This window comes from Balaenoptera musculus, chromosome 3 (genome assembly GCF_009873245.2).
Source record: "Balaenoptera musculus isolate JJ_BM4_2016_0621 chromosome 3, mBalMus1.pri.v3, whole genome shotgun sequence".
NCBI classification, from domain to species: Eukaryota; Metazoa; Chordata; class Mammalia; order Artiodactyla; family Balaenopteridae; genus Balaenoptera; species Balaenoptera musculus.
In genome coordinates, this window is record NC_045787.1 from 126981813 (window position 1) to 126998027 (window position 16215).

Below are 16215 nucleotides of genomic sequence, written 5' to 3' on the forward strand. Positions count from 1 at the left end.
CATCTATTACTAGGATAGGTAATACTAACCTTCTGTTTCCCAAAAATATTCTTTCTAAAGAAAGGCAAATTATTCTTTTTACATACTTCCACAAGCAGTGACTTATTAAAAACCAGTTACATTTTGTCTGTTTTTTTTTTTTTTTCGTATTTGACTTTTTTGCGCTCCATGCCCTTTTTACTTTATAGTCATGATTTCGTGCTTTGAATAGATGCTCTTTGGGTTGGGAGAATCATTTTAGTTACAGCTGAAAATAAAAAGGACATGCTAGATTATTCTTTTCTTCTAGGTCATCTCTGTTTAATATTTCAGATCAACAAAATGTAATAGTACTAGGATCACAATCTCTTCTTTACAAATAGCTACATTGTACTAAGAATTGCCTTGGCTTGAGATTTGACAAAAGAAGAAACTCTAGAAGTAACTTTTTTCAGAATCACTGTAGAATAGTGAGCTGAATGTAGAACCATGACTCTACTGTACCTTTATTGTCCCCTTTCTAGTGCCTACCTACCACAAACTAAATGTTTAAAACTTGGCTTGAATTGATGTCCTAGAAGATGTGAATTTCTAGTGGGTATTAACTATATCTGCTGCTGAGATGAAGGGAAAGGCAAGTTCTCTGCAACAAAGTACAGGTAAATTTGAATTAGGCTGGAAGTATCAGTTAATGGAGAGAGGGGATTGAATGAACTGCTTTGCAAACCATGAGGGAATACCCTATTGGTCTGTCTTTGAGAACTGCCATACTCAATAGAGTCCTGACCCTTTATTCTACATTTAAGGTTGTCCTGATGGATTCCAAGTCTGTCTTTCCAAACATGCCTACCATTCATTAGACTTCAGCCAAATGGATAATCACTATGCCTTATATTGTGCCTCTTGTTATTTACCTCCATATTTTTTACTTATGTTCCTTCTGCTGGAATACTCTTACCATCCATCAAAACCTCACATGTTTTTCAAGCTTGCTACTGCTCAAATGGCTCTTAAGCCATGAAACATATCATGTTTTATTTTCTGCATGGTCCATGGTACCCTCCTTTGTCTGTCACATATTTCCTGCATTCCACATTAGTAAGTATTACCAGGTATTGGTAAGTACCAAGTATTTTGGGACTTCTTAGTAAGTACCAAGCTGCTTGCTTATTAGTAAGTACCAAGTATTTTGGTACTTCTGTTAGCCCCTCCTGTGATGTAGGAAAAGAAGCTCTGCTTTATTCTGATGCCCTGCTTTCATGGTACACTGTCTTGCCACAGTAGATTTAATAAAGAGCAGGTAGGTGGAGACAGGCAGGTGTAGGGAGGTTAAAAACAAAGCTGAGAAAACCTGCACAGAATATGTACATTCTAGCCCTGGCTATAGAAAACCTGCACAGAATATGTACATTCTAGCCCTGGCTACGACACTTTCTTTTGAAAACTCCTCCTTGAGCTTCCAGCTCAAACCTTGAAGGGCTAAGCTGCTTTCTCTAGGCTGAGACATTTTGAAAAATCATCCAAAGGCAAGTACTTAACAGTTGCCAGGAGACCTGCTGAACCTGACTTGCGGTCACTAAACAGGGTCCATTCAGAGCACCACTTCGCTCACCCGCATCCAGAGCTGTGCAGAAGGAGCGGCTCTCGTCCTCAGAGCGGTCGCCAAGACCTTTCTGGTGTCACTGCTGGTAGCTGATGGTTCTGTTAGGCCGGACGCCAAACTTGATGCAGCTGAAGAGTCATGGATGAGGCCAAAAGGGACTTCGGCAATGTAGTAAGAAGAAGCCTACCCCTATGAACTGGTCTGGCTAGATTATACACATCAAGTTACCTAGGCGATTGTTAAGTCAGGAACAAAAGGACTTGGAGACAAGCAGTAGCTTATTATATCTTTTTTGAGTGTGTGGGGCAGGGTTATGTCCACATATTTCCCTATGATTTTATTTTCCCACTTAATTTCCAGAGCCTGGATAGGAGTCAAGAGCTGTTAGAAGGCCCTCCTTTACTGGAACATTGGTCAGGCTGCCCCTTGTAATACTCTTGTTTCAGTGGTACCTCATATAAACAGCTGCTCCCTCTTTACCTCCGCAGCTGCTTGGGGGAAGTAGTTACCTTGTGTTTAACACTTTGAAAGGTGGGTGAGACTACAGTTACATAAATCTAAAAAGTAAACTGCTGTGGAAAATAGTTTTTTGTTTAGAGTCTGAGCTCAGATGTCCCATCCTCCAAGAGACCTCTCCTGAATTCTTTCTCTGCCTCATCTGTTATCAGATCTTCTCTTGAATTAGTTATTCATATCCATATCACATCTCACTTCACTAAATATAAGTTCTGTAGTTAGGGATGGTGCTTATCTTTGGTTCCTATGCCTTGTATTGTTTGTAGTAGGTTCTTAGTTGAGTGAATGTTTTAGAGGGATTCTAGACTTAGGAAAGACTTCCAGAAAAGTTCTAGTCTTTACCCATGAGTCCAGCCAAATCCAAGCCATTCCAGGACACAGTGTCCTCTCATGCAGGACTACAGACAAGGTGTTCTCGTGGTCCTCCAAATGCCATTTATTCCAATTCTGCCCTGTTTACTCATTTTGCTCTCTTCCACAATTCCTTTAGCCAGAAAATGGCCCCATATCAATTCCAAATCCTTCATGTACCAAAAACTGGATTAGTAGGCTCTCAATCTTTTAAGGTGGGCTGATTTATATTCATTGTTCATTACCAAGTTCTGAGAAGAGGAAGGCCAAGGATTGTCTTGGTTGGTTCTTGATCTAGAAGATGTTTGATTTCTAGTCTAGTACAAGATAGTATGCCTTGGCACATAACAGATTACAGGAGGTTAAATTTATGTGTATTGGAATGTACCTAGGCAAAAGGAACCATGTGTTTTATCAGTTAGAAGATACATTTGAGTTAAACTAATAAATGTCTCTTCAATATACTTACTGCTTTTTAATGTAAACTAAACTAAATTATTTTAATGTAAAGTAAACTACCACATCAATTACTTGATTTTATACTCAACAATTTGGGAAGATAAGAGCTTTTTACAGGCAGGTGACTAAGGTCACAGAGAGTGAAATAATTTGTTGAAGTCAAAAACAGATGAGTGGAAGAGGTCAACATGTCATGCCTGTTCCAAAACTTGGCTTCCCATCATCTCTATAATGATATGAAACTTCCGCAAGGCTGTGACTTGGGCTAGTAACATAAGCTTTCTGAGCCACAGTTTCCTGATCTATAAAAGGAGAAGTAGGATTAGGGCCATTGTGAGTATTATATAATTTATAAGTTATATAATTTAAAGAGACTGACATACAGTAGATGCTCAACAATATTGCGATATTCAGGGTTTGTTCATAATCTCTTAATGGTCTACGTGTGAGTGACAACTATTCACAGAGCTTAATATGGTGCTTCTATTTAGCTGGTACTCATGGTATCTGTGGGAAAAAGGGAGGCAGGTGCTTGGTAAGTGGAGTCGGTTCTAGAATTTAGATCTCTCAGTGTGTGTACAGGCTCTGAGGCAAGTGTGTAATTCGCCAGTGAGAATCCTTGGGGCTAGTCATGCAATGTCACTGAATCAACTGCTCTGCAGGGCGGGTGGATTTAGCCCTTTGGGAGCCAGCCTCAATTCTGAAAGAAAGATTTCTGGTGACCTCTTCTGGCAAACAGGAAGAAGTGATAAGGAGTTTCAGAGAGATTGAGATAATGAAAATGCTCTACGGTTTACATCAAGGGGGTGGAGTTAGCATTCATTATGTCATTTTTATCGAGACAGTGGGTCTGTGATGTGAACGTTATCCCCAAATACATAAAGAAACTGAGGGTTGGAGAGGTGATGGTCTTGCTCAAGATCACTTGCCTACTTGTGTCTCAGCCTTCTAACTTGAAGCTCGTGGCTTTTCCACTGCACTAGGAGAATCACAAGTGGGTTTAGAGAGGAAAGCTGAGAGGAGAAAAGGGAGAGTGAGATCGCCTTAGAGTCTGGGGAAGTCTTTATGTTTTTTCTGCAACTAAAAGGCAACTGGAGAAGTGGACTTTAAAAAAACAACAAAAACTTTACAGCTGGGAAAACTCGTCAGGCTCAACTAATTCAGTACTTCTGTTTTACAGATAGGAAAACTGAGGGGAAAATAGGAAAGAATTTTACAGTGACTCTCTATATTAACTACCTAGACTATACAACTACCATTTCACTGTATTTGTTTTATCACACATCTATCCATTCTAGAGGTCTTTTTAAATATCCCTGGGTTGAATCTTTCAGGGGCAAAGAAGGAAGTGGCTATATGGTGATGGGGAGCAGGGGTAGGAAACGGTTGGTTTCCTAATGGAAACATTATGGTTTCTATTTTATTATGTGAAATCTATTAATTTATTTTTAACTTTGGAACCAGAAAAAAGTTCAATCTGCAATATTCTCATTAATTTCAGGGCCAGATGAAGGGAGAGTGAAGATCATTTGTCATAATGTCACCCTATAAATATTTTGAAGAGATTCTATTGCTATAAACCATAAACACATCCCTGTTGGGAAAGACAGGAGCAGTGTTTTCTGATTATAAGGAGTGTTTGTTGGAGCTACAGGCGTGTGGAAGCAATTTCAGGAACATCGTTGCGAGGGTGAGGTTTGTTTGGGGGTGGGGGGCGATTGGAGAGAGCTGGCTCAACTCCAGCCATTCTTGCTATAATATTTTTTCTCTTTCTTAGTATAACCTAGTTAGTGGTATGAATTTCGATGAACCTCCCCAATGGTCTGGAGCAGTCCCATTTTTTTTCTGCCTTTAACTGCAGCTAGAGTAACAGAGACAGGAGAAAATATTCCTAAGTCTTGCTGGAATTTTCTTGTTACGATTAAACGGTGTGTGGGGGACAGGCTGGGAGGGGACATGGAGTCACTGCAGTTATTTCCCCAGGGATATTTCATAAGTTCTGCTCTGATGCGTTTCTCTTTGATCCTTCCAGAGTCTCTGGCAGAGAGAATTCAAACAACTGCCATAGGAAATGGGGTACAGCCTTCACAGGACATATATGCTAAAATACAGAGTGGAATGTTGTCCTGATGTTGGATGGGATTCTCAGGTGAGAAGCTAGTTTATCAGTACCGTGAAATACCTAGACTTTCACTGCCAGAAAATTAAGATTGTAATCTTCTTGAGGACCAAGACCCTCATCTTTCTGAATTTCTCCCTACCTGCCTTCTGGGCAGGCCTGGGATGGGGTTCCAAGCCTGACACTGCAATGTGGAAACAGTGAAACCTTCTACAACACACAGTATGCTCTTTTCTTCAACCCATCAAAGTATCCAGAATTTGGCTGTGATAAATCTCCTTCAACTCCCTCTTTTTACAGGGGGGTGATTGGGCCAAGGAAGGTGGAGTAGCTTACCCATGTTTCCATGGTGAGCCTGAGGTAGCGCCAGAATGAGGACCCACTTCCCATTGACCTCTGTCTACTTCAGGAGGCAGGTGTGTTTAAATAGAACGCTGGGTTTCTGAAGTTGCGTAAGAAAACAGTTGAATCTGAAGAAAGGCAGGCCTAAAACAAGGCAATGCGGGGAACTGGGAAGCAGGGCAATTGTGGGAATGGGAGACCCAATCTTGCTTGGAATCTGTATGTCGCCAGCGAATGTCTTTCATCCCCATTATTAGTTAGCTGGTTAATTAGCTGGTATTGGTCTACAGCTGGTTAATGGCCTTACATAGAATATAATTTTCATCACTGGGCTCTCTGAAGGGTATATTTTTGGCTTGCCATTCTCTGTAGTCTGACTTTTCAACCCAATGTTCCAGTGGAAATTTTCCAGAGCATTGAAATTTCAAAATGCAAGAGCAAGAGGAAGAATAGAAATCACAGCCTTAAAACAAATGAGACAGGAGCTACTAGTGCATTCTAGTCCCCATCCCAGCATCCCATTCTCCACCCCCTCAGAAATACATCAGCATATCTGGCAGAGCTGTGTTTCACAAAACAAGATGCACAGCTTGATGAAAGAGGGATGCTGATGGAGGCAGTGAGAGGAGGCAGAGGTGGGGTGGAGAGCGAAGAGGGAGAAGGAGTGGTCTGGACGCTAGCTGAAGAAGCTTTAATGATCCTAAAAAGTATTGGGCAATAATTGCTACCTTGGAACTCACTTTGCTGTTGCAAAGAATGATAAAGCACCTTAATTATTGCTTTAAATAACCACACAGCTCCATCAAAACAGCATGAAATAGCACCCACGTATGAGCAAACTTATCTACTGCCATTGCTGTTTACAGCCTGAGAAATCCTTAAGGGAGCAACAGGGTAATAACTTGGTAGAGACATCATCTAGTCTGGGCCCTCAAGATTCTAGGTTACTCAGGCCTGGGAGAGGTGCTGGCACGTTGCCCTTGTTCTCCTTGACATTCTGAGATCTTTAACTGGGACAGCCAGAAAGAAGTCATTGCTTTCATTCTCTTAACCATTGGGCTGGGGTAGGGAGGGCAGTGTTTCGGGATTTTTTTTAAAGTTCCTTATTACGACAGGGATTTCAACCTATCCACGGAGGTTCTTCCCGTCCATTGGGATTTCAGGATACTCTGAGACCAAAGCCTTTGCAACCTATGCTTTGCCTCCCAGTGCTACGAGTAGTTAAGAGCAGCCCAGCTCAATCAAAACAAAGCGTATGTCTTTTACTCCTTCCTTGGTCAGGATAAGCTCCTGTTCCTGGCTTCCTAGAGGTGCAGGAAAATAGGAGGGTTCTTCATTTAAATTTCAGGAGTTGGTTTTTGAGAGAAGGGACTTAGTGGAAGAAAAAAAAGCTAAATTATATTTTAGCTTTTCCCTGCTAGAGAATTTTTGGTCTGTTCCGTGCTTAGAGAATTTTTGGTCTGGTTGGTTCATTAAAGATACTTTATATCAGGGCGTAGAGATCCAATCTCTCTTTCTCAGCAGACCTTACCAGCCCCTCAGAGTGCAAATCTTTCGGTCAACCTGAGAACCATAGCTCACAGAGGAAACCTGGTCTTGCCTGCCTCTTCAGAGTTAGGGTAGAGGGCAGCCTTCTGAATGTGCAGAAGGAGCTCATTGAATAAATCTGATAGCTTCCAGAGTGGTATTCATCGTCCCCTGGGCTGGGCTTCCAGCCAGACTAGGGAATATCTGCACATCTCAGATCTCCACCCCAGTCCTAAAGCTGATGCAGATTGTACCCGCTGCTTGCCAGCTTCTTCTCCTAAGGAGGCACTTACTGCAGACATGATAACTCCCTTCAATTTTGGTATGTTGCAATTAACTAAGGAATCTAATTTTCATAAGACTGTTATTAGCGATGGTACCAGCTTAGCTGGGGCACCAACCTACTCTGCAATCTAATATCGAGCCTCACAAAACACCATCTCATCTCTTTTTAATGACGTTCATAAAAGCGCATACTTTCAAAGAAAGGAACCATCTCCCGTCATATATATTTTCTCCCCAGTATGGAAAAGAGTAGCCTATGAAAAATATTGGTGAACTTCTTAGAGGGATACATTTCTTATTTATTGACAGCTTAGAAGAAGAAATAATTTGGATCAAATGACCTTTTGTCTTTGTAGACAAACTAAAAATAGAGTTAAGTTCAAGGTATCTCTCTCACATATACACACACACATTTTTTGTTCTATTCATGCCTGTCCTTGGTCACTCCCTGTAGCGTTAGTCAAGAATGGACTCTTGAATATTTGAAAGGACCAGAGGATGGCAGAGCTGAGCCATTTATTTTGGCTGGTCTTGAAAAATGAGACATGTTGTAAGCTAATCGATAAGAAGTTATTGGTATTATTATCTGCTTAATCGCTTTCTCCTAAATTTGGCTCCTAGGAATAGCTGCAGTTTGGGAGGTGGGTGAAATCACCCATTCGTCTATGCCAGTATGCAGTTCTTCCTTCATGCAGAAATACTGATCTATACACGTAAAGGGTTTGAAAACCAGTAAACCACTCATTATACCTAAATCAGTTTTCTCTGTACCATAGCACTTGGCATCTATAGTCCCAAGGCATGATGTCCTCTGTGCACAAACTGAAGAGGAAATTAAGGAACTATTGCCCTTTTTGTTAAAGCCAACTAAAAAAAAAAATTTGGCTTAAATTACCTAGTTTGATTTTCTGTAATGATGAAATCCATGTAACTAGTTGCTAAATCCTTACTACATTATACATTAATGATAATGTGTTCTCCTTGAGCATGCTCCATTCCTCATTCATGATGGGATTTTTGACATTATAATGATTGATGTTCTTTCCCCACCATTGTTCACCTTTGATAAAGTGGAGCGAAAGGAAAAACACATCTGCAAATTGTCCAAAGAAAGGCAACAAGAATTGTGTGTGTCCATATACGTGTGCATAGGTACATTCATAGCCACCCGGAGAGTTCAGAAATCAAAGTGACATTAAACTTTCTGTTGTGTGAACTTCCTATAGACCAGTTCAAGCACATAGAGCAGTCAGTGCCAGGAGGGAGGTGGAAATCACCTGTACCACTCTCCCCATTATGTATTTAGAGAAACCAGAGCTTAGTGGTTTACCCAAGGTCACCCAGCATATTAGTGGCAGGACTAAAATTCACATGCTTCTTTTCACTGCTGTCATGCATCCGCTCACATTTACTTTCTATGAGAGATGCTGTGTTTGGAATAGTCTGAGAGAAGATTTCATCCCCTCTGTGTCTCAGAGAGATGATTCTGTTGTCTGTTGGATACTATCAACTAGACCTGGCAGCACCCAGTGGACACAGAGGTTGACTATTGTGGCAGAAGTTCAGGGATCCAGCAGAGGTTGGGCAAATGGCCCAGTGATTTCTCTGTCTCGAGGAGATTCCAGACACCTCATACAAGGAGTATAGTGTGATTTTGCAGTTTGAGTGGAGGAAAAATGTCTTAGAACAATTGGTACTGTCTTTAGTTCCTGATAGTGGCCTAGCGCATTTGTTGCCTGATTCACCTAGACTTCAGACATTCTGAATTTAGTCTAATAATGAGTAAAGTAGAGAGAAGGGGTTCTTTAATTTTTTTTCATTAAAAAATGATTTGCCCCCTAAATTGAATAAAGTGCTAGTGAAAGGGGATGATAGCCTTTCCAGAGACCCATGCACCACTTGAGATTTGAGGGTTTTTTCCCCTCTCCCTTAAATAAAGTGAATATAGTGCTCATGAAAGGTGCTAATAGCAGTTCAAAGGCTGATATTCTAGTCTTGAACTGGTAGTATTTGTTCAAGTCCCTCTATTTAACTTTTCCTCCTTCAGACACATGTTAGTGGTGGGGAAAAGGATGGTCTTACATGAGAGACTCCTACTCACTTGGCTCCCATCCCTCAATGCTTCTTAGAAAAAAGGATTCCAGGTTCCATCCCACATCCTCCAAGGCTAGAGTACAGTTTAGTTTTCTGGTCTACACAGGCCAAGAGAAGGGAAGGCAATGATTGATTAACCTTCGAGCTTGGATGTAAACAGCTTTTTCATTAAAGCCACAAAGCCAAATCCTTTTTTGGCTGCATAGTGCATTTTCTTTACCTAAATCACTTCTGGATCTTGTCTTAACCTGCTTCTTTGGGCTTCTATGGGCATTAGTTATGGGCATAGGGAATGGGAGAAATTTCCCCTGGGAAAGGTGCTTTCGGGAGGAGGTAGGTTCCCAGTGTCTCATCTCTGTCCTGCCCTAAGTTGGGGATACTCTAAAGGCACAAGTGAACCCCAAGGCTCAGTACAACTGACTGTCAGCTGTGTCTCACCAGCTACCTACCACTTTGATCCACTAAAGTGCAAAGAAAGAAATGTAACCCCAGTATTCTGGTCACGGGCCATAGCAGGGAGGATGCCACAAGCCACAGTGCAGTCATTTCAGGTGCAGTGGTGTTGACAGAGGGTGGGCCAGAGGCTGCTGGACAGAGCTCCCCTCTAATTCTGCGGCCCACCTTGAAGACCTCCCATCTGTGAACATCTGTGTCCTTGAGCGGGCTCCCCCACTCCCCGCAGTTCACTTCGCAGGCTCTCTCCTTTTTCCGCAGAACTATCCCAAGATATCCCTAGCTATCTTGGATAGTTCTGGCACTTCAGAGTTAGAAGGAGAGAGAAATGTTTGTCTAACTTTCTGAAATGTTAAAGCCAAACAAAGCACCAAAAAGGAAAACAAAAAAAAAAAGACTTATAAAAATATAATGGGGTCTTCCCCGCCAAGCTTCCCACATTCTTTGTGGTATATGAAATGTCAGAATATAATGAACAGACTTTATAAACATTACTGTCTTTCCACCCGTATACACACATCTACGTGGCAGCAGCCTCACTGCTACCCTTTCACCTCGCAAAACTTCACTCTGTATAACCACGATATAATGCATCTGTTTCATCCTATGGACCCCACCTTCCCAAACATACACCCACTTGCAATTCCAGAGACTCTCCCCAAAAATAGACATCTGAAAAAAGTGCATCTGTTTATACTCAGTCTATCTGCATATTATTTCTTGAGATTATTACGTTTTTTTTTTAACCATAAAAAAGATTGCATATTGGCAATACGATGAGAAAAACCACGGCGGCCATCTCTGGGTGGTGGTGGAGGGTAAGTGGGGTGGGTGGTGAAGCAAATAAGCGTGAGGGCTCAGAGAGGGGCAGCTCAAAGAGAGGTCCTCAGCCTGGAGACGTGAGGATGGGTTCTCATTCTTCGGGCCTCGGAAATGTCCCATCTCTTTAGTCACTCCCTTCTCTTCTCTCCACTTTTCCCCATTTCCACTACCCATGCCTGGGCCGCACGACCCTCTTGAAGCAGAGGCGGAATGGCTTTTTGGCATGAGTCCACCTGGGCCAGTTTGAAGATAGGCATGGCGTTTGGAGGGGTGTGATGTGGGACACACACCAGAGCAAGCTTATTTGTGACTGTTTCCACTCTGGGAAAAATTGTCCATCACTTCTGTGACTTTAAAAATTTAAGCAGTTACTAGGCTGATAGGTTAAGAAAGAAATCTTTTGTTCTTGTGGTTTTGGATTAATATTAAGCATGAATATATATCCTATATTATATTGCTTCCCTTCTGCTCTGGGGCAGACTGCACGCTCCTTCCAAACAGGAAAACTGCACAGCCCACGGACTCAAATTTTTGAAAGCTGTTTTCTCCCACTCCCCCGGACCCACCCCGAACCCTCCCCTTCCTCCCTGGCCCCTCAGTTCCTGTATTAGAAAAGCCCCTCCCTCCCCGCTCCCACCAGCCACCCGAGGTTAAATAGATAGTGCCACATTCTAAGAGTCATGCATCGCCGCATTTGGGATTGCACACATTGCAGAGAAGGAGACGGTTGTGTGTGCGCCCCCTCCCTCTCGTCCCCTCCTCTTCGGCCCTCAGATTCCTGTGCTCTTCCCACTCTGCCCTCTCCCAGCCTCCCCCCATCCCAGACCCGTCACTGGTTATGGACATCCTCCCTGCGGACGATCTTGTAGATGATCCAGTAGAACATGTTGAAGATGAGGAAGGCCATGGGGAAGCCGATGCGGGAGATTTTGTCAATCTTCTTGGCCCTCTGGATGAAGAGTTTTCGCATCTCCTCCGGGGACTTAGATGGCGCAGGAGGTGGGTTGGTGGTGGTGTTGTTGTTGGCGCCCTTGACCGAGATGCCATCCTTGGCCTGAAGGCAGGCCGGGCCCATCCCATAGGCAGAGAAGTTGAAGCGGCCCTCTCCGGCCTCATCCTCCTGAAACAGATTCAACATGGGGCTCTACTTAAAATAAGATAGGGGCTGGGCACCCTCCCTGCAAGGCACTCCCCCGGGGGGGGGGCCAGGCCACGCCCATCTGGCTTTCCCTGCCTCCCGGACGGCACCATTCCAGGCTCCTGAAGGCTCTTTGGCTGGCTGGGGAGTTATGCCTTATAGAGGGGCGCCACTCACGTGCCGAAGCAGATGCAAACCAGGGGATAGGAGTGCGGCGTGGAGTCTGGAGACCTGTGTTCAGGTCTCTGCTCCATCACTTGCTGGCTGTGTGACCTTACGCAAGTCACTTCCTTGGAAGACTTCCTTCTGTGACTCTCAAAGAGTTTTTTAATTTCGTTTTTTCCTTTAAGTGGGGATAAGATTCACTCCACTATTTCAAGGTGTTTTTCGACCATCAGAGGTTATAGGTGAGCGGATACTCTGAATGCTGTTTTGTTAGAAATCCAGGGGACAGTTTGGAGAGATCCCCTGCTTTGCCTCTGTTGCCTCCTTGCCCTCTTCCCCCCACCCCATTCCCCAGTTAATGTCTTCTGTGCGTAGGTTGGGGGAGGGAGTGAACGGCCCAGGAGGGAGCAAGGGCTGTGGGCCTCACCTCCACTCACAAGCCAGGGCACCACAGCTGCTTCTTACCTCCATGTTCCTGTATCCCTGGCAGGTGTGACCTCAGACATACCTCTGGATTTTTATCAAGTTATCATTCAAGCCCTTCATCATTTGGCTCCGACTTACCTTTGCAGATTTCCCCCTCTCCCCCACCCTATGCTCTGCACCCCTGCCTGTTGTGTTGCATGTTCCCCCCTCCCTGCCTCATGCTCACTACCCAAATGTCTGCTTCCCTCACCCGCCTCGCTTTTTCTTTTCCTCATCTGGATCGTGGAGACACTCTTGTCTGCTCTCATCATGTCCGGCTTTGTGGTCCTTCCTTGTGAGTTCTGAGGCACGCTGAGAGTCTCAGCTGGGCTGCTGGTTCAGTGTGTGGCTCTGGGGGGTTTTATCGGCTCACTCTGCCATCCTAGAGAGCGAGAGCTCTTCGGGTAGCCTCCCTGTCTCCTGCTTGTTCCTGTGAGGGGCAGGGCCAGCAGAGAACAGGAGGCGGAGTCCAGGGGCCCCAGTGCCTGTCCAGCTCTGCTCCTGCCACTCCATCCTGGCTCCCCATCTGGGCTTGTTGTGATGACGTCTAGCCTAGTTTCCCTCCTGCCTCCCATCTCCCCCCGAGCCCCCTCCAACCCATCTGGGTTGTTACGACATAAATCTTATTGGTCATCTTTTGCTTAGAACTTTTTAATAGGCTGCCACTGACTTGAAGATAATTAAAACTTTTACATGGTGACAAAGCCTTAGATGATTTGGGCAGTCCTGTCTGCGTATCTCCGTCTGGCATTCTGTGCTCCAGCCACCCTGTGATATTTCCATCTGTTGGAAAGTGCTGCACTCCTCTTTCACTCTGGCCTCTGGGAAGGCGGGTCTCTCTGCTGGAACACTCTCCCAGCCGCACCCCTGCTTCCATCTCCTTCTCTTTCCCTGAACTAATTCCTACTCAGAGGCCTTCCCTGAGGATAGGCTAGGTGTGCCTGCTGTGTGCTCCATAAGCTCCCTCTACATCCCTCCTTCTTTTTCCTTTTTTGTATTTTAAAGCCCTTATCCCATTGTTTTCCTTGATTAATGTCTGTCTCTTCCATTAGACTGTAAACTCCATGAAGTCAGAGGCAAAGTCTGTCATGAATATATTTCCTGGGCAGAAGTTCAAAACTCTGCAAATGTTTGTTGACTAAACGTTTACTTGTATATCCTCTCCAATCCCAGCTTCCCCACCCCCAACCTTTTTTTAAAATTTAAATGCGGTTGTATTCCTAGCACCAGGAGGATTTTTTTTTTTTAATTGGAGTATAGTTGCTTTACAATGTTGTGTTAGTTTCTGCTGTACAGCAAAGTGAATCAGCTATACAAATACATATATCCCCTCTTTTTTGGATTTCCTTCCCATTCAGGTCACCACAGAGCATAGAGCAGAGTTCCCTGTACTGTACAGTAGGTTCTCATTAGCTATCTATTTTATACATAGTAGTGTGTGTAAGTCAATCCCAATCTCCCAATTCATCCCACTCCCAACCTTCCCCCCTTGGTATCCATACGTTTGCTAGCACCAGGGGGATTTGACACATATGATGAATGCTCAAGAAATCTTTTGCAAATGACTGAATCTGGTCCAACACCCATGTTGCAGAAGTGAGGGAAAGAAGATGGGCTCCAGTGCCTGGCAGATCGGCGCTCAACAAATATTTGTCTATGGGCAGGACAACTAGAGGGTTTGTGCCAGAGCCGAGGAGAGGAGTTGGGGGAGGCTGGCCAAGTCACTGGACCCTGTGCCTGGAAGTGGGCTGGCTCCGACTCTGTTGCTTATCAGTATAAATCGGCCCCCCCCGCTGTGGTGGGGTGGGTGGGAGTGGGTGCTTGAAAATGTTTTCTCGCAGGGCTCCAGTTATGCAGGGGGAGGCCCAAGTTAACTCTCTGTATAGCTTTGGGAAATTATTCTCTGCCTTCTTCATCTATTAAGCATGAGAGGGGATGGGATGGAGGTGTGGAGGCCTCATCTGGTGAGAAGATGATCAATTTCACATTGTATCCAGGAGAAAGGAAATTCCCTAGAAGTGACTGGACAAAAGCTTGCTATTCCTATTTGAGCCAGCAGATGGCAGGAAATGAATGCCCAACTGCACCTGGAGCTGCGTGGGCCTGGAGCAGGGGAAATCTGATAGTTACTCTAGAGCCCAGGGAGGTTGGTAGTGTGCCTGCCCAGTGAGGCTCACAGAGGTTTCCTAATAATCTGACTAATGAGGCTGGCCAGGAAATTCGAGGACCAGATGCTTTCTGCCCAGCAAATGAGGTAACATGGGAGGATGGTGGGAGTTGAGGAGCCTGGCCAAGAGCACAGGCTCCGAGAAACTCGGGCATATAGCTAGTTCCTCTTCACTCACCATATAGGGCTTAAAACCCCCTGGGGCCCTGCGGTCCTAGCTTGTACACTGCCAGTGTACAAGCCGCATCCAGAGGGCCTTACTCCAAGGAACCTCTTCTTTATGGTGAGCCCGATTCTGCGTCCTTGTAGTTTCTGACATTTGTGCCAAATTCAGAGCCCATGGGCACAAGGAAGGTCACGCTAATTCAGATGCACACCAGGGGCCAGGCAGGAGAAATGAGTGATGAAGTGAGCCTGGGGCTGTGGAATGCATTCCCTACCTAAAGGCATTTGCAGTGCACTTGTACCACGTGGGATTGTGAATCCAGCGGGACCAGAGGCTGCCATGTTTTGAGTGAAACTAGAAGTGTGACTTTTGAATGCTGGCACGCACTTCCAGATTTTTAAGACACTGCTTAAAAACTTAAAGATATTTGCGTGGCAAATTTGACCTTCTAGCTACCAGTTTTTGACCACCGCCTTGGGCTAAATCTTAGTTCCTATTTAAGATCTAATAAATGCAGGACTATTTTTATCTGCTTCAGGATGGAAACATTGATGAACAGATAAGCAGCAGCTGGTGGTATATGGTCAGTGTTTTGAGAATAGCCATGGGTCTTGGAAGGCCGCCTTGCCTTTGCCATCAGTGTCTCCAGGATCCTGGTAACTTGCCCCTTCTCTCTGTTGTCACCTCACAGGAGGAGTGGATGGGATGCTCTCTGAGAGCTCTTCCAGCACCAACGTGCTGTGAGAGAATGAGGAAGGAACCGAGCAGAGGAATCTGATCAAATCTGCATAGTGGCCTTAGGCACACTTTACCTGGCCAGAGGTAAAACAAAGCTTTTGTTTTCCTCTAGTGTATAAAACTGGTAGGCATTTGGCAAGGGTGAAGGCAGCCTTTGGAAGTACTGTAGGTCCTGCATATTACATATCTGCAAGGAGCTTCATTCACATTTTCATCTCTGTAAATGCTGCCCCCTGGAGTTGTGCAGGGCACAGTCTAGTGGGCTGGTGCCAGTCAAATATTTTGGACGTAGTCTTCCCAAATAACTCTCTCTGCAACAAATTTTTGAACTTCTTTTAGCAGAGGGAAATGCAGAAAACGCTAGCCTATGGGGGAGAAAGGGAAAATAAAAAGTAAATCCCAGAGATAGTTGTGTTTGGTCAGTTCCTTGTTTAGACTATGTTAAGAGACAGAGGCTAGGTATCTGGTGGACAGTAATGGAAGGACTAAAACTAGGGTCTTTCAAGAAGTCCTGTCTGGCTCGCTGCACCCAAGATGGTTTCCTCTTCCAGCGCAGGTTATATCCTAACTCCCATGGGCATCTTCTGTCTCGGAACGTCTGCCTGCCGCCTGCGGTTAACTGCTAGAAGTTAATTGAATCAGATTGCTGGTGTTTAAGAAACATACTAAGGGAAATTTGTGCCTATGGAATCATTTTAATCCCTGGCACTTGTGTGGCAGGAACAAAACTTAAAGCTACTTTGGCATCTGATTTCATCTTCACCACAGTCCCCCATTATACCCACTTAGTCCATTTTACAGATGGAGAAGCCGGGCCCCAAAAGAG

At 44.5% G+C, this 16215-nt stretch overlaps 1 protein-coding gene and 1 long non-coding RNA gene across 2 annotated transcripts in view; one reads left to right on the top strand and one right to left on the bottom strand.

Moving 5' to 3' along the window:
- The first annotated feature begins 351 nt into the window (after window positions 1–351).
- LOC118891771 lies at window positions 352–6450 on the top strand. Its single transcript, XR_005019165.1, has 4 exons — window positions 352–638; window positions 4410–4598; window positions 4941–5057; window positions 5328–6450. It is a non-coding gene; the product is annotated as an uncharacterized LOC118891771 (long non-coding RNA).
- A 4748-nt stretch (window positions 6451–11198) lies between these two features.
- GLRA1 (glycine receptor alpha 1) overlaps window positions 11199–16215 on the bottom strand; it is an 82468-nt gene continuing 77451 nt past the window's right edge. Inside the window, exon 9 of the mRNA XM_036848568.1 lies at window positions 11199–11694. Within this exon, the coding sequence (XP_036704463.1) occupies window positions 11380–11694 (315 nt within the window). The 3' untranslated portion in view covers window positions 11199–11379. The remainder of the gene's footprint in view (window positions 11695–16215) is intronic.